This window comes from Quercus suber, unplaced genomic scaffold, assembly GCF_002906115.3.
Source record: "Quercus suber isolate HL8 unplaced genomic scaffold, Cork oak 2.0 scaffold_152, whole genome shotgun sequence".
Lineage (NCBI taxonomy): Eukaryota > Viridiplantae > Streptophyta > Magnoliopsida > Fagales > Fagaceae > Quercus > Quercus suber.
The window spans coordinates 1,027,499-1,052,196 of NW_027069613.1; the positions used below are offsets into that span (position 1 = coordinate 1,027,499).

The 24,698-nt window shown below is 35.5% G+C and overlaps 1 protein-coding gene, 1 long non-coding RNA gene and 1 other non-coding gene across 3 annotated transcripts; all 3 read right to left on the reverse strand.

The window, feature by feature from the left end:
* Positions 1-5,375: 5,375 nt before the first annotated feature.
* LOC112027482 (protein SIEVE ELEMENT OCCLUSION B) lies at positions 5,376-11,788 on the reverse strand. The gene is given in 10 exon segments (XM_024060144.2): positions 5,376-6,248; positions 6,592-7,050; positions 8,091-8,221; positions 8,349-8,417; positions 8,420-8,442; positions 8,711-8,891; positions 8,894-9,155; positions 9,306-9,361; positions 9,364-9,397; positions 11,500-11,788. Coding segments are annotated over 10 exon segments (2,016 nt in total). The 5' UTR covers positions 11,704-11,788; the 3' UTR covers positions 5,376-5,651.
* A 3,186-nt stretch (positions 11,789-14,974) lies between these two features.
* On the reverse strand, positions 14,975-15,081 carry LOC111994155 (small nucleolar RNA R71). The gene has a single exon (XR_002881045.1). It is a non-coding gene; the product is annotated as a small nucleolar RNA R71 (small nucleolar RNA).
* Positions 15,082-19,998: 4,917 nt separating this feature from the next.
* LOC136069107 (uncharacterized) lies at positions 19,999-22,267 on the reverse strand. The gene is made up of 3 exons (XR_010630387.1): positions 22,121-22,267; positions 21,457-21,512; positions 19,999-20,276 (listed from the first exon to the last, which is right to left on the reverse strand). It is a non-coding gene; the product is annotated as an uncharacterized LOC136069107 (long non-coding RNA).
* Between the last annotated feature and the right edge of the window lie 2,431 nt (positions 22,268-24,698).

Consider the following 24,698-nt stretch of genomic DNA (forward strand, 5'->3'; position numbering starts at 1 on the left):
GGTGGTGGAGATAAGAATTTGTGGGTCTACAAAAATGGGTCTGGATGCTTGTGAATCGGTGCTTATGGGTAGATGGGAATGAGTTTTGATGCTCGTGGATCGATGCTGGCAGTGGATATCGATGCTGGTGGGTTGACGGAGATCTGTGCTTGTGGGTTTTGATGCTTGAGGTACTTATGGTGGAGAGGCGATCTAACCATGAGAGAAAGAAGAAGAAGAAGAAGAAGAGGAAGATGCTTGTGATGGAGATGTGATTTGACCGTGAGAGGAAGAAGAAGGAGAAGAAGAAGAAGAAGAAGAGGATGGTGGAAAGCTTTTGAAGAGGGTGGAGAGCTGAGACTGAGAAGGATCAGATCCTTTGATCTGAGAGATGAGATAAGGACAAAAGAAAAAGATAGAGAGATAGGGACAAAAGAAAATATAAAATAATAAAAAAAATTAAAGAAATATTACTATTTAAATAGAATAGATTGTAAAATAAATAAATTGATGTGGGTGTTTTTCAAAAGTGGTATTGTAAAGTAGAAAAAATAGGTTCTTATACTAAAATAGACGGAAAAATTTAGTTAAACTGATGTGATTGCTCTAACAATTGGAATCCCATTCATAGTGCCCATAATAATGACATTAATGATCATAGCAAGAATACTATGAGTAGTTGTCATTTCATATGACATTACCTCTAGCAATGCTTTTTTTGAGAAATCATAATAATGACATTAATGATCGTACCAAAAATACTGAGATTAGTTTTCTTTTACTATTAAAACATAATGTAGCCTCCAAGGCAATGCAATTTTTAGATTGAGAAAATTCTTACTTTTGTCTATTTCTTCTTTCTATCGGATTCCAAAAATTTATCACTTTTAGATTCAAGGAACCCCTCATGGATTCGAGATGTAATACCAAAAACTAATAGTTTAGTTTCTATTCCATCTAAGAGAGCATCGAGTGTGCTTTTTCCAAACTTCCGTGACATCACCAAAGTTATAGGATTGACTTATTAGGTCCCTTATCGATTTTTTTGGAAGACTTTTTGGAATGCAAAGATCAGTGCTCGTCATAAACTTCTGCTATGGAAGATAGACTAGGAAATCTTGCCAACTAAACACACTCTAGCCACTCATACTTATAAAAAATAAAATTAAAAAAAAAAAAAAAATCTTGTACATAGTGTGTTACACACTGTTTTCAGACCCAGACAGGACCAGGAGGTTGGACCATGAAAACCGGGAATTGGGATGAAAACCGGTTTTTTAAGCATAAAGAACCGGATTTTTTTGTTAATTCCGTGAACCCTTAAAACCGGGTTGCACAAACCGGTGGCAAGAACCGTGCGGTCCAACCCCTTAGCAAATTTTTTTTTTGGTAAAAACAACTTAACACAATTTTATTCTACTTAATTAAATTATCCATCTCTTACAAGGAATAAAAAAAATTATAATTAAAATCCTTAAAAGATATTCAACTTTACTTCAAAAATTAATCATAAATTTTAATGTTTTCATGGTTATTATTTTATTTTATTAACTTTCTTATTTAATTATTAAATATATGTTTGAAAATCATTAAATTTTCCTCACATATATAGATATATTAGTCAATTTTGCTAGTTTTATAAATTTAATATCTATATTTAGGCTTTAATTAATTATTAAATTAATTATGACATCATCACGGTTCGACTCCAGTTTAACCTCGGTTTGACCTCACAAACCTTGAACCTCTCCCTTTTATGGTTCAATGAACGGTCTGAGTTTCAAAATCATGGTTACACACACTTGAGTTTTTATAATTGAAAACGTGATTTAAAGTCGCATTTTCAGTTTATAAAAACACACAACACAGTGTGAAAACTGATTTAAAGTCACATTTTCAATTTATAAAAACACACAACATAATGTGAAATAAACACCTCTATTTAGTCAATTGACCAAATTGTGAAAGACAACACCCCTGGCCCAAAAGCCCTTCGATGGTTGTTTTTGGCACTTGTTCCACGTGAACGGGATGGAGGCAATAACCTCAAGAAACAATGAGGGCATCCCACTCTTATTATTCTCCCTCCTAGTGCATGGGTTTTACAATAGAGTTTCCACTTATTTTAATAGAGAAAATAAGAAAATAAATTTAATATATATATATATATATAGGGTATAATAAAAAGGAGAAGGTAAAAAACCTTATCTACATGCACAACACTCTAGGCACTCTAAACCAGATAGAACCTCAAGAAAGAAAGAGAAATCTTAGTTTGCCAAGGAAGCTCTAAGATTTTGAGGTGCTTTGAATAGTTGATGGATTAGGGTATTTATATTAGATGTGGGAGAGGTAGGGATGAGTTTTTGGGCAATGTGGGACTCAGGGAAATATATAGGGTTTTCTGAGTGAAAAATGTAAAAGGCAAAGTCAACGGAAGTGGGAAGTAAGCTGGGCCAAAAAAGGAGAAGATTCTGGGGGATCTAGTCCAAGTGTTGATCAAAGTCTAGATCTTCCCTAGATCTTTCCCTTTTCAGTTTCCTTTTTTTCTATTTTAGTTGTGATTTGCTTTCGAATTTCAACTCTGTTTTTTGACTTTCTTGGTTCACAGGCTCAACAAATCAATTCGAAATATTTTCAATTAATTAATTAATTAATCAAATTTTGTCTATGTTGCAAGGAACCAATTAATGCTTTGTCTTTGAATTAAATCGTGTATATGTAACCTTACCATAAATTATATCCTCAACCAATAGCATTATGACATATCACTTAATTTAAATTGGACTGAAATTAGACCAATTAAAATTAAGAGTTCACAATCATGTGTGGTTGGAACTTATTTCATGCTAGTGCACATTATTGTTAAAATTTGTTTTCTTGATATCTTATAATCCAGTTGTCTGATTGAGACCTATGAACTATCGTTTTGATCGTTATGACCTCAAAATTTATTTCATGAAATATATTTGGAGATCAAATTACCAAAATTATAATTTTACTCTTGTGAAATGATATGGTGATGATGTGTAATGCAATGTAAGTGAGGTTAAATTGGAGGCACAAAATGAGATGTCTATAAAAATGTGCACCAGTTGGAAGTTGGTAGACCTTTACACACTTAAAATTGAAAATACTCACACACCACTCTAAGGAAGAGACTCACACTCATGAAGCACACAAAGGAAGAGAAGTGGAGAAGGAAGAGGAGAATAACTCTTTATATTGNTTCACATAGCATAAAACTAGGCTAGATACTTTCCATAGGAACAATCTTTACTCGCACTATTACATATACTTTTAGGAGTATAGGTTTTATTTTTGGTTGCCTGCGACAACATACCAAATTTTGGCGCTGTTGCCGGGGAGTGATTCTAGTTGATTTTTGTGCTTCTTGTGATCCTTATTTCATTCTTGAAATTTTCAAAAAAAAAAAATTTTGTTTTAGTTTTTGATAGTTACGGTTTCAGCAGAATTCTGATTGCAGTAGAATTAGGTTTTGATAGTATAGTTTTCTAAAGGTAAACTACGTTCTGAGCAAGACTAGATAATCCTTTGGATTACTAGCCCCACTCTCTCGAGGCCAAATTCCACTGTTTTCTAGGGTTTTTAGGCATTTTATTTTTATTTTTTGTGTTTGGCATAGATTTTTATTATTATTTATTTTCATTACTCTAGATTTTCCTAGTTTGTTTTTCCTGGTTTATTAGAGTTTCCTTGATTGTTTATGACTGCAACTCGATCTTCTAATCAAGGTGATTTGTAGTACAACACAGAAATAGAGAGAACTTTGCGTAGGTTAAGGAGGGAAGCTAGAAAAATCCTGAAGAGCATAATCTAGCTCTTGATTCCCTATTTGCTAGCGATTTTGATTTAGAAAAGGAGGAAGTTATGGCTGGAAATCAAACTTTGAAAGAGCTTGTTGCCCCTGATTTGAATTAACAACCCTTATGCATAACATTCCCTACTTTAGATGCTACTACTACTTTTGAATTAAAATTTGGAATACATCTCTTGCCCACTTTTCATGGCCATGCATGTGAAGATCCTCACAAGCATCTAAAGGAGCTTCATATGGTGTGCACAAGCATGAAACCCATGGGGTGACTGAAGATCAAATTAAATTAAGAGCCTTTCCGTTTTCTTTGAAGGATTTGGCTAAGGATTGGCTCTATTATCTACCCTCCAAGAGTATTAAAACATGGAATGAGATGAAGAAGTTTTTTCTTGGAGAAATATTTCTCAGCTTCAAGGGCAGCCAACGTTCGAAAAGAAATTTGTGGAGTAAGGCAGCACAATGGAGAGTCCCTACATAAATATTGGGAACGTTTCAAGAAATTATGTGCAAACTGCCCCATCATCAAATTAGTGAGCAGCTACTTATCCAATATTTCTATGAGGACCTTCTACTCACTTATAGGAGCATGATTGATGCCGCTAGTGGAGGAGCTTTAGTGGATAAAACTCCCGAGGCCGCGAGAAACTTGATTATAAATATGGCGGTCAATTCTCAACAATTTGGCAACTGGCTTGACCCTCCATCTAAGCATATTAATGAGGTAAATATTTCCTCCCTTGAACAAAAAATTATGAGTCTAACTTCTTTTGTTCGTCAAATGACTGTAGGTAATATGCAACGATGAAGGCTTGTGGATTTGTTCGTAGTAGAGCATCCAATTGATATGTGCCCAACTCTTTAAGAGGAACCCATTGAGCAAGTGAATGTGGTAGTGGTTTTCTTGGACAACCGTAAAGGAAGTATGATCCCTATTCGAGCACTTATAACTCGGGATGGAGGGATCACCCCAATCTTAGCTATGGGAATCCACAAGTAAATTAGCCTGCGACTCAAAACTGCCCAATTTGTCAGCAATATAAGTAGCCATACCCCCTAGAGAACAACTGGGCCAAACTTCTAATTCTGGTATGTCTTTAGAAGATATTGTTAAGTCTCTTGCTACTAATACTTTGCAATTTCAACAGGAGACGAAACAATTTCAACAAGAGGCGAGGGCCAATATTCAAAGTTTGGACAATTAGATAGGCCAGATGGCAACTGCAATTAGTAGACTAGAGGCACAAATTCGAGGAAATTACCCTCTTAAATGGTAGTAAATTCAAGAGAAAATGCAAGTGCAATCGTTTTGAGAAGTGGTAAAGAGGTTGAGACTCTAGTAAAGGCAGCCCCTACATCGTCAAAGCAAGAAAAGGAGAAAAAGGTCTTTGTAGACAGTAACATTCCCAATGTTGATCTCACTCACTACTATAATGTAGTGTTCAATGTTTTTTCTTTTTTCTTTTGTTCCCCCAACACCAACCACCACCCCCCCCCCCCCCCCCCCCCCCCCCCCTTTATTGAAGAGTGAAGCATGATCTTCAAGTGCACAAAAAGAAGCAAAAGAAATTATCAAGTGAACTAGAATTTATGAGGAATTAAAAGATGTGATAATAAAATTTAAAAACCACAGAATGCGACATAGTAATGCAACATCCATACTGATTACACACACATTTCCTCTTATAAACCAAAACAAAGGAACAACAAAACATAGAACAAAAATGCGGCATCAACGTCATGTCACAAACTTATTTTGCTACTAGCATCTGGTTACCAACGCAACCTTGTTATTTAATTTAGTAGCAATACTAGATAATCAAAGTAGGGTGGCCACTCAATGAAGACCATTGGCGGCACCATCAATGTGGCAACACTTGAAGCTGATATAAGTCTCCATGATTCGAGGACAGTCGGGGCATTTCATGTTCTCTGGTATTTTACCACTGGCCTTTGGAATGTCAATGCGGCAACAAATGTGAGCAGTGTGAAGAACCTTGTTATGGTACTCTTTGAAAGTGGATTCAAAGCCCTTTTCTCGCACAACCTCCTTCCATTTGTCAAAGTCCTCCAAAACCTTCAACATAGTTGTCCCATGCCCACTGAGTGCCACAGTTGACCCTTTGCTGAGCACAACCCATCCACTCTCATTCTTGTATGATAGCAATTTTTGGATCTCTAGTGCCACAGCGTCTGTATCAGTCTTCCTTTGAGTCTTGGAAATGAACAAGCTCTCAATGCCAGTCCAGAAGCGCCCAAGGATGCCAAGATCGTCCTCTCCTTTGCTACCCTTTCCAATGCAGTGCAACTCTATGGAAATCTTTGCTTCTTTTATCACCGGATCATTGGCAATAGCAGTTGCTCTTTTAGTGAATTGTTGGATCCATTCCTTGTCCTTGCCTCCATAGAAAAAGATGTACTTTTGGTCCTTGATCTGATTGAACAACATATATCAAACCCCAATATTATTCGAATGCACATTACCATTATTTTTTTTTCAAAAAATGTGCATGCAACTATATGACTTCTTTTGGATACATATGCAACTTTTGTGGATACAATATTTGTGGTACAACTTTTACTACTATAATTCTAACATGTGCAATTGTGAGTTGTAGAGAAAAAATTATGAGTTATGTGAAAGTAATGATTCACTAATCACAATCATATATATCATCAAATTGTGACAAAAATTGTGATAAATTAATGGTGACATGTGTCCGCATGTATAAGCGCAATACATATATGAATTTATAGATTGGGGAAATGAACTTTACCCAGTTCTCAATATTTGGATGAATTCCAGCTCCTATGGACCCAATCCATTCCCTTGAAGTGCTCAGGGTTTCTTCCCTTGCGCTAGTGAAAGGGAAGGCTTTTATTCCCCATACCCTGATCATGTGAAATGCATTCTCACATTCCACCTTTCCTTGAGGGTTCAGCACCACAACAGAGGGCTTACCCGTGAAGTTCCACTTCTCCTTCACGAATCTAATACCTGCAATTGGTGAATAGTACTGCACCACGTACCATGGCATCTTAGAACGAAGGATCTCAAACTTCTTTTTTGAGTCCTCAGTCCATTCGTCCACAATTGGGATCCATATAATCTTATATTGATCTTCCTTCTTAATTGTATCATGAATTGGTCTAAGAATTGAAATGTCATCATCAGAAATGTCTAGGCTTGAAATGAATAATAAGACATTCTTCCGCTTCAGCACTTCAATGCTAACCTGTTTGTACCACACAATTATGATTTATGGGCGTCAAGAAACTTGTGTTAGCACCCATTTCAAGCATGAAAAATACTAGTCGATTTATATATTATTTATCCAAAATACCAGTTAGAGCAATGACACTTTGACACGTAAGTGGAGGAACCAACCCCAAGGTCATAGAATTGTTTGTAAAACAATTTTTACAACATAACATTTATACGGAATCCAATTTACCAAATTGGACATCCCATATTATGGTGTAATGCAACAAAAGTTTTGGTATGTAACCAAAACGGTCCCAGATTATGGTGTAACATTTGTGAATGCTTTAGCTGATGTCCATTATATGTGTGCAATTTACTCTCAAAATGAGAAATTATTTGAGGAAATCGAAAATCCATGTAAACCGCACCAAATCAAACAAATACCACTAATCTCACATCTATTTAAAATGGAGAATTTAAATGAAATGAGATCTTATCCCGTTATTGAAACTTTGGTTTCTTGGGTGCAAGAGATTGGATGAAGTGTATTATGATTAGATTAGACATTATGAGTTAATTTCAAAAACCTAAATTCAAACTTTTATTTTTTTATGAAGAATTTTTTTATTTATTTTTTATGTTTTATACAAGATATAAATTCTGCTATAGTTTAATCTCAATGTATATATGTGTGAAATTCCCTCTTGTAAACTTGAACCTCACACATCACAAACACTTATATTTGTGGAATAACCACCGTATTAAAGGTGCACAATGATATCAAGAAAAATCCTTTAATACTCACATTTCACACAAATGATAAGTCCTACTATAAATAATTAGTGAGATTCCTATTATGTAAAAGGAAAGATTATTTTTTTTTTTTAAAGTATTGTATAATTTCTCATTTAGTACTCATTTTCTATTAACTTGGGGATCAAATAATTTTTATTTATTTATCCGCAAGAAGCAATCAAACAATTGAATCATCTATTGGGAAATTATTTAAAAAAAAAAAAAAAAAAAAAAAACAAACAAACAAACAACTTATATTCTCGAAAGGGCATATACCGGTTTCTTAGTAGAACCATCAATAAGGGGCTGCACATTGTCCTTGGTATAAATTAGTCCCTTAAATATTTCCATAATCTCTGTAGGGGTTCGGAAAACCTTCACCAGCTTCCAGTAAGCCTCTGTCACCTCTGCAGTCAACCAAAACCTTTCTTCATTATATATAGTAGTCCATATTTTGAGGCAATGAACTTTTTCAATTTATAATGCATGAACTGAAGCTTGCATCCGTACAAAAGGAACCATCAAGACACTAACCTATTTGTTGTCTGATAATTGTTATCTGCCTCTTAAGCTTGGTGACGATGTAATTGAGTTTCTGAGAAAAGGGGATAGTTCCGGTTTCTTGTACCTGGAAATTGACACTGGTAATAAGATGGTGTATACCAAAAAACTGTTTTTTTTTTTTTTTTGAATTATACTAGGCAACTCTATTAGCCTATTAGCCATGAGGCTAGACATTATTATATAGATTTCACGTCAGCATAAAATATATTAGTGACATTTAATTATTTAAACTGCTATTTATCATAAACAAGCATTTCTAAGTTATATAATCATAAGCATTTTAGCAAGTCTTAAGATTGGGGCATATCATATTGGCTTGGATAAGAACTTACTCATCGTTAATGAGGCAACAAAACTGAGAAGTGCTAGCTACAACAGTTACAATTGCCCAATAAACATCCACTGGGATGTGCTCCACGCCTGTTGATAATGCTGGTACATCCTTTGTGTCATAATTTGATAGCTTCTCCAACTCAAAGATGCATTCAATCACTTCCAGTGTGGCTTTGATCAATTGTTAAGCTCAATAAGTGATTGCCTATGTTTCTGCAGGGTTGGACGCTTCAAGAGGATAGGTACCCGCCTCAAGGTTCCCACTGATTTGGCTAGTTGGTCCGACGCCGGAGCTTGGGCAATTTGCCAGAATTCCCCATAATCCAAAGCAAAAGCTGCAAGAGTTAACACTGCCTTTGTATCCCAGGAATAGTTTGATAGCTTGTTAAGTATTGTGAGAGCTGTTTTGTGAGCAATTTCTTCACCAGGGGCCTTGCATTGCATCTGCCATTTTATATTCGTCAATAAAAAAAATATTTATGTGACTGACCAAAATAAAATAAAAACCATGAGTATCCTTAATTATTAGTCTTATACGGTTGTACCACACTTCGGGTAGGGGGAAAAACATTGTGTGTAACTACTGGTAATTACCTCACAGGAAATATTCTTGAGTGCACATATGGGTGGACTAAAACTTGCTTTGGGGTCTTCTCCTCCAAGTCTTCAACAGTTGCATGAGTACCCTGCAGTGAATTGCGATAAATTAGGAAGAGAAAAAAAAAAGAAAAAAAAAAAAGAAGGAAGAAAAAGAAGAAAAAAAGAAGAAGAAGATAAACACGAGGGGGAAAACAACAAAGATAATGACCTTTTTGTCTGATTTTTAAAACTTACCTAATATTTTTTTTTCTTTTTTGAAAAAGGATATTTTAAATTAGTTGAATTGCTATTATTGACTAAGAGTAACATGTCACGTGTATTCTGGGAAGCCCATAAATTTTTAAGCCATAAATCACTCTTCTTTACTCTCACATAAATGGTAGAATCTACCACAAATTTAAATAGTAATTCCCATTATTATGTTAGAAAAGAGAGTATATGATCACGCCACAGTGTACTTTACTAAATAAATACTCCATTTTCATCTTCTCCATTCATCCAAAACAAAAAATAAAATATAAATAAATGAACAAAGTTTAGCTACAAAATTGGTTGTAACCTTAAACTACAAACTCACTCAATAAAATAAATAGTACTGCATATTTTGAAAATCTAACCGTTGAATTACATGTTCTTTATGCTCTTAATGCACATGTCAATTTTTGTTTCAATCAGATATCATTTACTATATAATCTATAATCTTATATTTTATGCATAATTTTAAATTACAAAAACTTGCAATTTAAAAATTTATTGATGACATAGCTATTGATCTTTAATTTTCTTGAAATTTTGCAAACGTGGAGGATATAAGAAGAAGATGTAATCCAATGGTGGATTTGTCAAAATTTACCTCCAATAAAAAGATATTTAGTGAGTTTGTAGCCTAAGGCTACAATCGATTTTGTAGCTAAACTTTGTCCTAAATAAAACAGTTTACGTTTCTAATAAGAAAAAGGCATTTCAACCAGACATTGACAATGGGCAACCAATGGCTAAACAAGAGGTGAGGAAAAGAGACCTGCTTCTTGTCTGGTTGTTCCTGGAGCATGTATTTAAGGGTCCGTTTAATTGGAAGAGTGGAAAAGTGAAAAATAGAAAATTGTGGAATGATAGAAAAGTGAGAAGATAGGAAGGATTTTAATTTTTCTCCTTTTCGTTTGGTTAGGAGTGGAAAAGTAGAGAGATGAAAAAAAATTAAATTTAAATAAATTTACTCATATACCCTTGTTAAAGAATAATGTCCAATTAAAACAAAAAAAGTGACAAATAACTACAAAAAAAGAGCAATCACCAAAATTTATTAAAAAAAATCATGTAAAAAAAAATCACATCTAATAAAAAAAAAAAAACAATTATCACACCCAGGCCGTAGAAAAAAAAAAAAAAAAAAGAGGCAACGTTACTACCCAAAAAAAAAAAAGGCAACTAGACGAAGTTCATGTGCACATGCACATGGGCATTTTTGTCAATCAAGAAAAAATGCATCCCCACTCATTTTTCTCTCCATTTTGGTGGGCATAGGGATAAAATATCTGGGCTCTACCATTTATTTTCCTTTCTCTCCACTCAACCAAATATATTCCAAAAAAGTTTTCTTTCTCATTTTCTCTTCAAAATTTTTCATCCACCCTATTTCACCTCCAAATAAACACACCCTAAGACTTGAATCCCAAGAAAAACCCACAAGTCATGGTCTCCCCTTTTCTTGTTTAAAATAAAAAAAAAAAAAAGAGAAAGGGAGAAAATTATTCTTTTACTTCTTGAAATACACTTTATACGCATAATGTTTGCACTTTTATATATACCAAAAAAATATCCTTATATTTTAAAAATATTCGTATTTATTATATGATGACACATGATGAATATGAAAAGTCAAAAAAAAAAAAAAAAACGAGACAAGTATTTCAAGAATGTGGAAGAATAATTTTCAAAAACTATAAATAACTAAATTAACCATAAAGGTAGGACCAACTAGCTAGCTAAATTGCTGAAATTCTCTAATTAACCAATTTGGTATATTGGTAGCAGACTAATAAGGGTGTGAAAACTGTAAGCGTAACCTGAACATAAATATTAAATTATGTGTAATTTAGTGCATTTTTACATGTGTATGTGCAATAAATAGAGTGTAATAAATACTACTCTTAAATTATTGTTCAAAAGAATAAGTTAGTACTGTACCAGCACTACATTATCAACGACGACAGTAGCACGCTTAAGGATGTTCTCAACGATGATGAAAAGAGATTCAACATCAAACTTTTCATCATCATGGACATGGTGGGTTGAATAAATTTGGTTCAGGATCTCTTGCTCAGACAAGGTAAACAAGCTCAGGCCACCCTTATTGGATTGCTGTGAAGAGCCGAGGGCGTTGCTGGCCATATTGTTGTGTTACACAAACGAAGATGGGGTAGAATCAGAGCCCTTCGGCTAGCTTATTAGGACTATAAGGGAAATAGGCAAAGATGGTTTGTGTCATTGCACTCAGGCTACCCATGTCCATTTATAGAGCCATAATAGTGAGGGCAAATGGTAATTACGTGCGATGCAAGGACTCGGTGAAGTATACTCATTTGTCTATTCTCTATATTCAATTATTCCTCACTTTATGTGGGAACTAATAAAAGGAAATTTTGGACACTCAAAACAAAACTCTAGGTTTAGATTACATTATTACAAGATTACAAAACTATATGATGTGAATGTGTGATAGTCATTTTAATCACGTGCAGGAATATTTCTTCTTCTCTCTCTCTCTCTCTCTCTCTCTCTCTCTTTCCTTTTTTTTTTTTTTGGGTCTTTTCTTATTATGTACAGCATTTTTAGCACTCTTCAAACATTTTACTATTTTCACTTATGCTGGATTTTTTTTGGGACCTAACGGTTGCATTAGATTTTTAGCAAGATGTCACAACAGTTGACGGTAGACTGAAAGCTTTACTGCTAAAATGTCACTAGATAAATGCAGTGTGTGAACCCTACCTTATCGGGATCTAATCCATGGGTAAGGATAAGATCTCTTCTAGATAAGAAAACAGAGGTCGAGCTTCAAATGTGAGATGGGTCCAAGAAGGCGAGGGAGGCGACGAAACCATGAAGACAAAAGAATTTAATGATGATATTTTATGTATTTTTAATTTAGGAATAAACTGCAATATCATAAATATTTAAACAAATGTATTAACTAACATCATTTTGATTAATACCTAACGGTTAAGAAACCACTCCACTATGTTAGGGTTTAGGACTCAGTCGTGCCAAGATTAACCAGTTTTAACCAAGCTGTTAATTATTCCAATTATGCAATAATTCTCAATTGATTAAGTCACATAGAATAGATCATACTAAGTGATGAGAATGAAAAATGTCATATTTTTCTCCCTTAATATTTAGTCTTTTATACTTATTTTGTGCCTTAATGTACTCATTATTCTTATATTTTGATTTAGAGCAAAACGTAGTTAATTAGGCGATTCTGGACAGCTTTGACATTGCTTCGTAATCTGGGCATAACTCTCTCATCTGAGCTCCGATTGAGATGATTCAAGATGCTATGGAATGCCAAGACAAAACTCTACAACTTTCATGTTTTTTTTTTGAGAGATACAGGTCGCTCAAGGTCGCAATCGGGCTTGAAGTTGCTGCACCTGCACTACTGATGTTCTAGAATGTTTCTTTGCCTGAAATTCTAATACACGAATCTGATGCACAAAAATTCCAGCTGAAAATCACCACTTTCCTAGTTATATTAAACTTTATTTTATTTTTAATATTTTTCCTTAATTAGTCAAATTTGGATATTATTATTTAGAATATTTTTAGGAGTTTTGGAGGCTGGGGAAAGGGGGAATTAACGTGTAAAAGGGGGAGGAAAAATCAGACTTCATACATGCCTCTCTCGCCCCTCTTCTCTAATCTTCTCCTTTGAGTTTCTGTCATGGCCCTGCGTGGCTAAAACTTTTATACTTGGTCGAAGGAAACTGAAGCCTTGGAATCAATAAAATTGTGAGATCTAATTTGTTTTTTATTGTTCAATTTATACTTTGAATATCAGATGTTCTTCTGTGCCTATTTTCATGATTGTCTCGTTTAACTACTAAGAGGCCTACTAGTTTATTATTCGTTGCAATCTACTGCTAGATTAGATATCAAATCCGTAATTGTTTGATCCCTCTAATTTGTGAAGCAACCAAGATTTAATGATTTGCTGCGTTAGAAATTATTAAATTTAGGAAGAACGCTCGACTAAATTAAATACAATTGCTTGTGCTTGTGTTGTTTAGTTTCATGATTCTTTAATTCTTAAGGCTACTACTAGATTAAACCTTTAGCGCTTGTCTTGAGTTGTTTAGTAGTTAGAGTTAATTAGATCGCTTGTTTTTTAATTAACTACTACTAAGGAGAGATAGGAAAATAGTTTCAACTGTGAATATTCAAAGTGTGAATTGATATATGCTTGCATCGATGATCAGTTATAATATTTCGATAGTGGATGTTGACTTAGACCAAGGTTTGTTCTTTTGATTGAATTCGATACTTTAATTTGAATTGTTTCTTAGTTGTTTTTCTTAAAATTGTTTTCATTATACTCAACCCCCCCCCCCTCTTTGTTCACATAGCATAAAACTAGGCTAGATACTCTCCATAGGAACAATCTTTACTCGCACTATTACATATACTTTTAGGAGTATAGGTTTTATTTTTGGTTGCCTGCGATAGCATACCAAATTTTGGCGTTGTTGCCGGGGAGTGATTCTAGTTGATTTTTGTGCTTCTTGTGATCCTTATTTCATTCTTGAAATTTTCAAAAAAAAAAAAATTTTGTTAGTTTTTGATAGTTACGGTTTCAGCAAAATTCTGATTGCAGTAGAATTAGGTTTTGATAGTATAGTTTTCTGAAGGTAAACTACGTTATGAGCAAGACTAGATAATCCTTTGGATTACTAGCCCCACTCTCTTGAGGCCAAATTCCACTGTTTTCTAGGGTTTTTAGGCATTTTATTTTTATTTTTATTTTTTGTGTTTTAGCATAGATTTTTATTATTATTTATTTTCATTACTCTAGATTTTTCCTGGTTTGTTTTTCCTGGTTTATTAGAGTTTCCTTGATTGTTTATGACTGCAACTCGATCTTCTAATCAAGGTGATTTGTAGTACAACACAGAAATAGAGAGAACTTTGCGTAGGTTAAGGAGGGAAGCCAGGAAAAATCTTGAAGAGCATAATCTAGCTCTTGATTCCCTATTTGCTAGCGATTTTGATTTAGAAAAGGAGGAAGTTATGGCTGGAAATCAAACTTTGAAAGAGCTTGTTGCCCCTGATTTGAATTAACAACCCTTATGCATAACATTCCCTACTTTAGATGCTACTACTACTTTTGAATTAAAATTTGGACCAATACATCTCTTGCCCACTTTTCATGGCCGTGCAGGTGAAGATCCTCACAAGCATCTAAAGGAGCTTCATATGGTGTGCACAAGTATGAAACCCATGGGGGTGATTGAAGATCAAATTAAATTAAGAGCCTTTCCGTTTTCTTTGAAGGATTTGGCTAAGGATTGACTCTATTATCTACCCTCCAGGAGTATTAAAACATGGAATGAGATGAAGAAGTTTTTTCTTGGAGAAATATTTCTCAGCTTCAAGGGCAGCCAATGTTCGAAAAGAAATTTGTGGAGTAAGGCAGCACAATGGAGAGTCCCTACATGAATATTGGGAACGTTTCAAGAAATTATGTGCAAACTGCCCCCATCATCAAATTAGTGAGCAGTTACTTATCCAATATTTTTATGAGGGCCTTCTACTCACTTATAGGAGCATGATTGATGCCGCTAATGGAGGAGCTTTAGTGGATAAAACTCCCGAGGCCGCGAGAAACTTGATTATAAATATGGCGGTCAATTCTCAACAATTTGGCACTAGGCTTGACCCTCCATCTAAGCATATTAATGAGGTAAATATTTCCTCCCTTGAATAAAAAATTGCGAGTCTAACTTCTCTTGTTCGTCAAATGATTGTAGGTAATATGCAAACGACGAAGGCTTGTGGGATTCGTTCGGTAGTAGAGCATCCAACTGATATGTGCCCAACTCTTTAAGAGGAACCCATTGAGCAAGTAAATGTGGTAGGTGGTTTTCCTGGACAATCGTAAAGGAAGTATGATCCCTATTCGAGCACTTATAACTCGGGATGGAGGGATCACCCCAATCTTAGCTATGAGAATCCACAAGTAAATTAGCCTGCGACTCAAAACTGCCCAATTTGTCAGCAATATAAGTAGCCATACCCCCTAGAGAACAACTGGGCCAAACTTCTAATTCTGGTATGTCTTTAGAAGATATTGTTAAGTCTCTTGCTACTAATACTTTGCAATTTCTAAAGGAGACGAAACAATTTCAACAAGAGGCGAGGGCCAATATTCAAAGTTTGGACAATTAGATGGGCCAGATGGCAACTGCAATTAGTAGACTAGAGGCACAAATTCGAGAAAATTACCCTCTTAAATGGTAGTAAATCCAAGAGAAAATGCAAGTGCAATCGTTTTGAGAAGTGGTAAAGAGGTTGAGACTCCAGTAAAGGCAGCCCCTACATCGTCAAAGCAAGAAAATGAGAAAAAGGTCTTTGTAGACAGTAACATTCCCAATGATGATAAGGTACCTAAGGGTAAGTTTTCACATCTTTCTGATTATAAACCAGTACCTCCTTTTCCTCAGGTTTTAGCAGAATATAAAGATTTATATGAGACTTTTTGTAGATGCGAGGTAAATATTCCACTTTTAAATGCTATTAAACAAGTACCTCGTTATGCTAAATTCTTGAAAGAACTGTGTACAATTAAGAGGAAACAGAAACTTAAAGGATTTGAGAATGTGTGAGTAGGGGAGAATGTTTCTGCAGTTATTCAAAGAAAACTCCCTGCAAAGTGCAAAAATCCAGGTATGTTTACTATCCCTTGTACAATAGGTAACACTCAACTTGAGAAGGCCATGCTAGATTTAGGAGCTTCTATCAATGTCATGCCATATTCTATATATGCTTCTTTGAAACTTGGACTTTTGAATAAAACTAGTGTTGTGATTCAATTGGTTGATAGATCTATTGCCTATTCCTGTGGCGAAGCCAGTATTTTGGTTTAGAGGGGGCAAATTAAAAAACAACATTTAAAGTGAAATTAATCTAAAAAATATTAATCGACAATAATAACAAAATAAATAAACAATTATAAGAAAATAAATATATTTCATATCATTAAAATAAATAAACAAAAATAACCAATTCATAGTTACTGCAAAATTTACAACAAAAAGTTTACAAATTGATGTGGTAAAAAATGTGATTAGCGTTATTTAAACAATATAATGAATAGATGTTTGTAATTATTTTTTGTGATTGGTAACATGTCAATTTGTAAGATATAAATAGTAAAATTTGTAATATCTCTAGCATCACTTAACAATAAAATACTGTAAAAAGTATCATTAATAGTGAAAATAATGATAGAAATTAAAAAAGAAAAAAATTTTAAAATAGGTGTCAAACATGAGACAAGACAAAAGCTTACAAAACCAGTAAAATATGTGAAAATGAGATATGATTCGACATTTGAGAAAACTTTTTTTTTTTTTTACTTTCTTTTTCCTATGTGAGAGTCATTTTCAAGTTTCAACCCATTGGGAGTCATTTTTTCCATTCTTTTTCCTATATCAGAGTCCCTTAAAATTGCATTTACAAGGAAATTTTAGGTGGAGTCAGGGGGGGCAGGTGCCCCCCCTGGCCCCCCTCTGGCTCCGCCACTGGCCTATTCTAAGGGTGTAGTTGAGGATGTTCTTGTGCAAGTTAATGATTTAGTTTTCCCTGTTGATTTCTATGTGCTTGATATGGAGAATGGTGATCAAACCGCTTTTATTTTGTTAGGAAGACAATTTTTAAAGACATCCAAGACTAAGCTAGATGTTCATAGTGGCACACTTATCATGGAATTTGATATTGAAATTGTTAAGTTTAATATTTGTGATGCCATGAAATATCCTGATGATGATAATCCTGTTTATTCTTTTGATGTGATTGATTCTTTAGCACAGGAAGCTTTTAAACTTGATGGAAAAGGTGGATTGGAAGTTGCCATTAGTAAGCATCTTGAGAAAGAGAATGAGGAGTTAACATTGAGTACTGATTTACAGGAAACTGTTGCAGCGCTGAATGATTTTTCGAAGTTATAGGAGTTAGGTAACGCTCCTTATATCATGTTACCAGTTTCTAACAAGAGACCTTTACCCTTTGTTTTGTAGCCCCCATTCCAAATTTGAAGCCTCTCCCCAGTCACCTCAAGTACGCGTTCCTTGGAGATGGAGGAATGTTACCAATGATCATTTCCAGTAAACTTAGTGCATCGCAAGAAGAAAAGCTTGTGCAGGTCCTTATGGAGCATAAGATAGCTATTGGTCGGACAATTGTAGATATTAAGGGAATTAGCCCATCTACATGCATGCATCGTATCTTATTTGAAGAGGGAGCAAAACCTTCCCGTCAACTGCAAAGAAGATTGAACCTGCCCATGATGGATGAAAGTGGAGAACACAGGAAGTTGCAATTACAAGAGTTAGAGGAAATTCGCAATAATGCCTATGAGAGTGTAAGGATTTACAAGAAAAAGACAAAGGTTTTTCATGACAAGATGATCTCTAGGAAGGAGTTTAAAGTTGGTCAAAAAGTCCTTTTATACCATTTATGGCTTCATTTGTTTCCAGATAAGTTAGGTTCTCGTTGGATTGGACCTTTTGTTGTTACTAATATTTTTCCCCATGGTGCAGTTGAAATTCAAAGTTTAGCAACTTCCAAAGTGTTCAAGGTGAATGACCATAGACTTAAGCCTTTCTATGAAGGTTTACAAGTAGAGAATGTAGCAAAATTGGACCTTGAGGATCTGATTTATATTGATTGAAGAAGGAAATATTGAGTCAAGCTAATGACAATAAACAAAGGCGCTGCTTGAGAGGCAACCCAAGGGGAGTTCTTTTTCCTGTCTTTTTATTTTGCATTTATATTTTGGTTATTTTTGTCTTTTCTTTGCATTTCACCTTACATTGGGGACAATGTAAGTTTTAAGTGTGGGGGAGGTGATTTAGGTTGTGCTTTAATTTTGTATTTTTGAATTTTTTTTTGAATTTTCTGTTAAAAAAAGAAAAAGAAAAGAGTTTTGCACTTTGTTTTTGTGGTTTTCAACAATTTTTGGTTGTGTATGTCATGAGCAAGATTCAATTAAGCTTGAAAAATTCATAACATGATTGAATAAGTGTTTTTCCAACTTAGAATTAATTGGTTTAGTTATTTTCCTTGAGAATGGTAATGACTAAATTTAGTAGACAAAATGTGGTGAGATTTTAAGCCTTTAGATTGACAGATCCATATCAATCTCATTATTCTTTTATGTAAGGTATTCTTCCATGGATTTGTTTCTCTATAACTTGCCTTGATTCTCTTTGAGGTCATATTGACACATGCATGCATGAATATGATTAAGGCCCCCTTTGTTATAAGCTACATAAGCCAAATAGCGTACCTTGTAATTAATTTTTCCTTTTGTTGAACCCTTTTGAGCTTTTTTTTTTTTTTTTTTTTTTTTTTTTTTTTTTTTTTTTTTTTTTAAACCCCCCCCACTTGCCTTGCCCTTCCGACCAGAACCTACTAACTTAAAAAGAAAAAGGGAGCCAAAGGGCAAGGAGGTGGTGGAAGTTGGAAAAACCCACCCCTCTCAAGAGGATGAGGCCCAACGAGCAGCTAAGCAAGCCAAGGTAGGGCAAAAAGGTGCTGAGAAAAGGAGTGATCCTCAAGTTGCACCCCTAGCCAGGCTCCCCGCCCCAATGCTAGATGGGGCTCCTCTGCCAGCCAGTGCTTCCATCAGGGACTTCCAAGGAGGGACGACAAGCTATGTGGCTGACGCGGTGGAGTAGGCTCTACTGCTCCCTGAGGACATGGCTGAGCTCCGGTCCATGAGTGTTAGGATGTGTGACTATGTTAGTGTGAGTATCTACTGATGGATGGGTGTGATGTGGGGTAGCTATGTGTGTATGATGCTGCATAAAGAGGCGAGTGATGTTGTATGAGGAGTGCTGGTGAGGTGAGTGTGTTGGTAGCTGATGAGGCATGCAGGGGTAGCTGATGAGGTGTGCATCAGGTGGTGTTGCCAGGTGTTGCTTAGTTGGCATTGTATGCTGAGCTGGCACTAGTGATTGTACCTAAATAAGAGTTAGTTACATGCGGTTAGTTTGTTAGAATATTGGCAGCTGGTTAACAGCTGGCTTGGCAATTAGGCAGTTAGAGAGTGAGACATGGAGAAGGTATTAAAAGGCTAGAAAGAGGAGAGCTTGTATCAGATAATACATTCTTAATTCCAATTCTTCAATTCTATTCAATTCTCTCTCTCTAATTCTCTTTCAATTTCTATGTTCATACCTCTTCTCTGTTCTTGAAGGCCTGGTTTACTACAAATTCCATTGATTAATTCCTCTGTTCCTAACATTTGGTATCAGAGCAAGGCTGTCACACCCCAAACCCCAAAGGGTCCAAAGTATGAAAAAGACATCTCAAAGAACCTGTAGATTTTCCCTTTTTTTTTTAACAATCCAATCCACATAAATCATGTCCAATACCAACATCAAAAATTATCATAATAATTTCATTGAATATACTCTCAAAGTAAGTCAGAGCTCTAAGTAGTAATTACAAGGACCATTGGCCACAAAAGAATAGAGGTCTGAATATTAATTACATAACATCAGCTTGTCCCATCAGTGGAAATAACGTCACAACCACTTTAAAATACAAAAGAATGAGTCAAGCCTATTCTAAGATGTACACCATCTAATATACCCATTACAAAAGTTTCAGCCTCTATCAGTAGTTAGTCTAACTACTATTAGCCACCAAAAAGCTGTCTCGAAAGACTATTGCCTACTCTGAAAAGGTTAGAAAAATAATGGGGTGAGACAGAGCCCAGTAAGTAGCATAATTAATGGGGGTGGAGAAAATACAAGTTTCATGATAATGAACATTTAACATGTTACAATTTGGGAATTTCCATTTAATCTATGCAAAAGCAATTTCATTAACCACCTGACAAGAATGATAGGAATAGTTTAGTACCAAGCTTCCAAAAATAACTATGAACTACTTTCCATTTACTGTGAGCTATATAAGCATCCAATACCATTTCAAAATTAGAAAACCTCACCCAAGATGCAACAAGGACCAACAAGGATAGAGATATCACCTAGACATCATAACGCCACAAACAAGTTAGAGTCCAAACACACTAGCATGATATGTACCTCTTTTGGCATGTGGTCTATTGGCCTTGCCAAGCCTCACCCACACCCTCAAGGATTTACCTATCCCTTCCATGGGCAGCAGGGGATAACATGTCATATAGTACCTCTTTTGCATGTGGTCTCTTGGCCCTACCTAGCCTCACCCACACACTCAAGGATTTACCTCTCCCCCCCCCCCCCAATGGGCAGCAGGGAATGACGTGTCGCACAGTACCCCTTTTGCATGTGGTTTTTTGGCCCTATAGGTAGCGGCCTCACCCACACACTCAAGGATTTACCTGTGTCATGCAAAGTGTGAGTCTACAACTTGGCTTGTTGTCGCCAAGAAGGGTAATCACCAACATCATAACACAAGGGAAAAGTCACATCAAAAGCTCACAAGCTAATGTATTTGAAATAAACAGTTCACTTCCAAGTAGTTTCATAAAATATTTTAATAACCAAATAGCCACAATATTCTCAAAGTCCTCTAAACTATTTCTTGTCATAGATATTTTGTGTACATTTACCAAATAATACAAACTAAGATAAAGCATCTTTAGAACTTGCAAATAATGCAATAAATTCATAAAATTCATTCTCAAGAATTTTATAAAAGATGATTATCCTTTCCATGCTAACAAATCATGCAATTCCCCATATGCAATAAGAATATACATTTTCATATATAATCATAAGTAGTAGGGTCACAACACAATATATTTTTAGAAAAACATAGTTCCACCATTAATTTTCCAAAATGTGTTTGACCCCAACAAAGTTTATACAACATGATTATTTTCCAAAAATCCCATTAAAAGCTACTTACCTTGCAACCCGTAAAAAGGCCTAATTTTCCAAGCTCCAAATAAGATTAGCTAAAACCTAAACAATACCAAGCAAACCTATCATAATAAGCATAAAACTTGAAATTGTATTTAGTTACACATTAGGAATTGCCAACTAAGCACTAAATTAGGCAAGCCTAAATTTGGCCTCACAAATAATATTTTCCACTTCCAAAGTTTCTCAACCAATTACTTTACAAGGCATAGACTCTCATTATATTTATGAATCATTCAAGGCATTATCTCTAACATCAAAACCTCAATAATTTATGAGTAGTTTCCACAAGATTTTCACAACATCATCAAGGGACCCATGACACCAAAATCACAATATTCTTCAAAACAAACAATTTAAATCTTTACTAGCTCCAAATAAACCATAAAAATTATATTCACCATTTATTTCACATGACATACCTCAAAACCCCTAAATTTTCACCATTCATAAACCTTAGTTAGCCACCACTAGTGAAACCATAAACCCACTCACTCAAATTCGTCCACCAAATCAAAAATCCATATACAAAGTTACAAGAATATCACCCAAGAAGCTCATAAATCTCAAGAACATCATTATTAAAGCTTGGGTAAAATAAGCTCCAACAAAAAAACATAATACCTATCAAAAGAGATTAGAACTTTTACCTCAAATAACTTATGTGAAGGTGTGATGTTCTTGAGGCTTTCCCAGTGATCTTGCCGGAAAAATGGTGGAGGTGATGATGAGGAGTGTACCGGTGGGAGAGGATTGTGTGTATGTGTGTTGTGTTGAGTGAAAATGAAAAAGAAAAGAAAAACAAGGATGAGGGTGCCAGCCAAAGAAGAAATAAGAGGGAGTGGGTAGTGGGGTTAGGTGGGGCACGTGTGGAGCTAAAAAATCTGACTTTTTTTTTTTCCCCCATTGGGCTGGGCTGTTACAAAGGCTTTCCTCGGCCATGGCTGAAACTCGTTCAACTTCTACTGCGACTTAGGAGGCTCTTGCTTCGCTAAGGACTGCAAGTGATCATCATGGTAAAGAGATTCAAGAGATGCGTACTATCCAAGAAGTGCATACACGCACTATGAATAAGATGAATCAACAACTAGCAATCCTGGTGTAGAGGCGTAATGGCCCTGACCACAATGGATTGCCTCAATCTCCAACGTATGGTGAGCCTAGGAATGCGAATTCATCTACAATGGCTATGTCTCGTCCTGTGAGATTGGAATTTCCAAGGTTCTCTAGAGAAGACCCTGTAGGGTGGGTTTACAAGGCCAATCAATACTTTAAGTATTACAATACACTAGCTACAGAGAAATTGATGCTAGCTTCGTTCCATATGAAGGGTGAGGCTCTAGTTTGGTTTCAAGATAGTGAAGAAGTAGGTCTCTTTGTTGATTGGGAGTCATTGATTTAAGCATTGCACATTAGATTTGGTGCTACGGCCTATGATGATCCTATGGAAATGCTTACTAGTCTGAGACAAACTGCTTCAGTGGCATTGTATAAGGCCCAATTTGAGGTGTTGTCCAATAGGATTAAGGGCTTATCTGCGGCTCACAAGTTAAGTTGTTTTTTAAGTGGATTAAGAGATGAGATAAGGCTGCCAGTGAGAATGCTTAATCCTAAGTCCTTGAATGAGGCTTTTGGGTTGGCAAAAATTCAGGAGTATAATTGGAGTTGTAGGAAGTTTTCCAAGATTCAAGGGGATTAAGGCAAGCCTTCTATTTTGGGAGCTCCTCCAAAAGTTCCTTCTCTGCTAGAGTCTAAACCAAGGCCACCTATTAAGAGGATTTCTCCTGCTCAAATGGAAGAAAGGAAGAAGAAGGGGTTGTGTTACAATTGTGATGAAAAGTGGGCTCCTGGCCATATGTGCAAGAGTGCTATGTTATTCTTGTTGGATTATGCAGAAATGACTCATGAGAATGCAAATCCTGGAGTTCACCTAACTGAATTGGAGGGAAATGGACATGCAGATCATATTGGACAGGTTGGGCATGATCAGGAAGATGCAGAGATTACTTTTTATGCATTGAGTGGCACCCCTACTTCAGGAACAATGAGAGTCATGGGAAAGATTAATCAGAGGTCCTTTGTGATCCTAGTTGACTCAGGGAGCACTCACAATTTTATTGATGCTGTGCTGGTTTCACAGTTACATATCCAGATAGATACTTCTCAAATTCTGGAAGTAAAGGTTACTAATGGTGATGTCATTAAAACTCAGGGTGTTTGTAAGGCAGTACCTATCTTGTTGCAAGGAGAGGAATTCTTGGTACACTTACATGTGCTGTCAATGGGGGGATGTGACTTAGTCTTGGGCACTCAGTGGTTGGGAACTTTAGGAGTAATCCAGTGGGATTTTAAATTGCTCATAATGAGTTTTTTTTATGGACATAGGCATGTTCAATTACAAGGGTTGAAGAGTGCTAATTCACAACTGCAAGATGGTGATAATTTTTTGAAACAATCAGTGAAGAAAGGATTGATCCTCTAGATTTTAGTTCAGTTGCAGCCTCAATTGTTGACTGCAGAAGGACAGGTACAGATTCCTGAAGCTATTGCTGATGTGTTACTGGATTACAAGGCTGTTTTTGCTACTCCTGAAGGTCTTCCTCCCTTGAGAGATCATGAACATCCTATCACTTTGCAGAAGGGAGCTCCAGCTATATCTCAAAGGCCTTACAGGTACCCTTACTATCAAAAAAATGAAATTGAGAACATTGTTAAGGAGTTGTTGTCTGTGGGGTTCATTAGAAATAGTAGCAGTCCATTTGCTTCACCTGTTCTTCTTGTAAGGAAGGCTGATGGCTCTTGGAGAATGTGTATTAATTATAGAGCCTTGATTCAAGAGACCATTAAAGATAAGTATCCCATACCTGTCATAGATGAAGTTGGATGAACTATTTGGTGCCACTGTGTTTTCTAAATTGGATTTAAGATCCGATTACCACCAAATTAGGATGAAGGAGGAAGACATTCCCAAGACTGCCTTTAGGACTCATGAGGGTCATTATGAGTTTTTGGTAATGCCATTTGGTTTAACCAATGCACCCTCAACTTTTCAGTCACTTATGAATTTAGTTTTTAAACCTTACTTAAGGAAATTTGTCTTGGTGTTTTTTGATGACATACTTGTGTATAGTAAGGATTTGGCTGCTCATATTGGTCATTTTAAATTGGTGTTGGAAACTTTGGTAAATCATCAATTGTATGCCAAACAATCAAAGTGTGTGTTTGCTT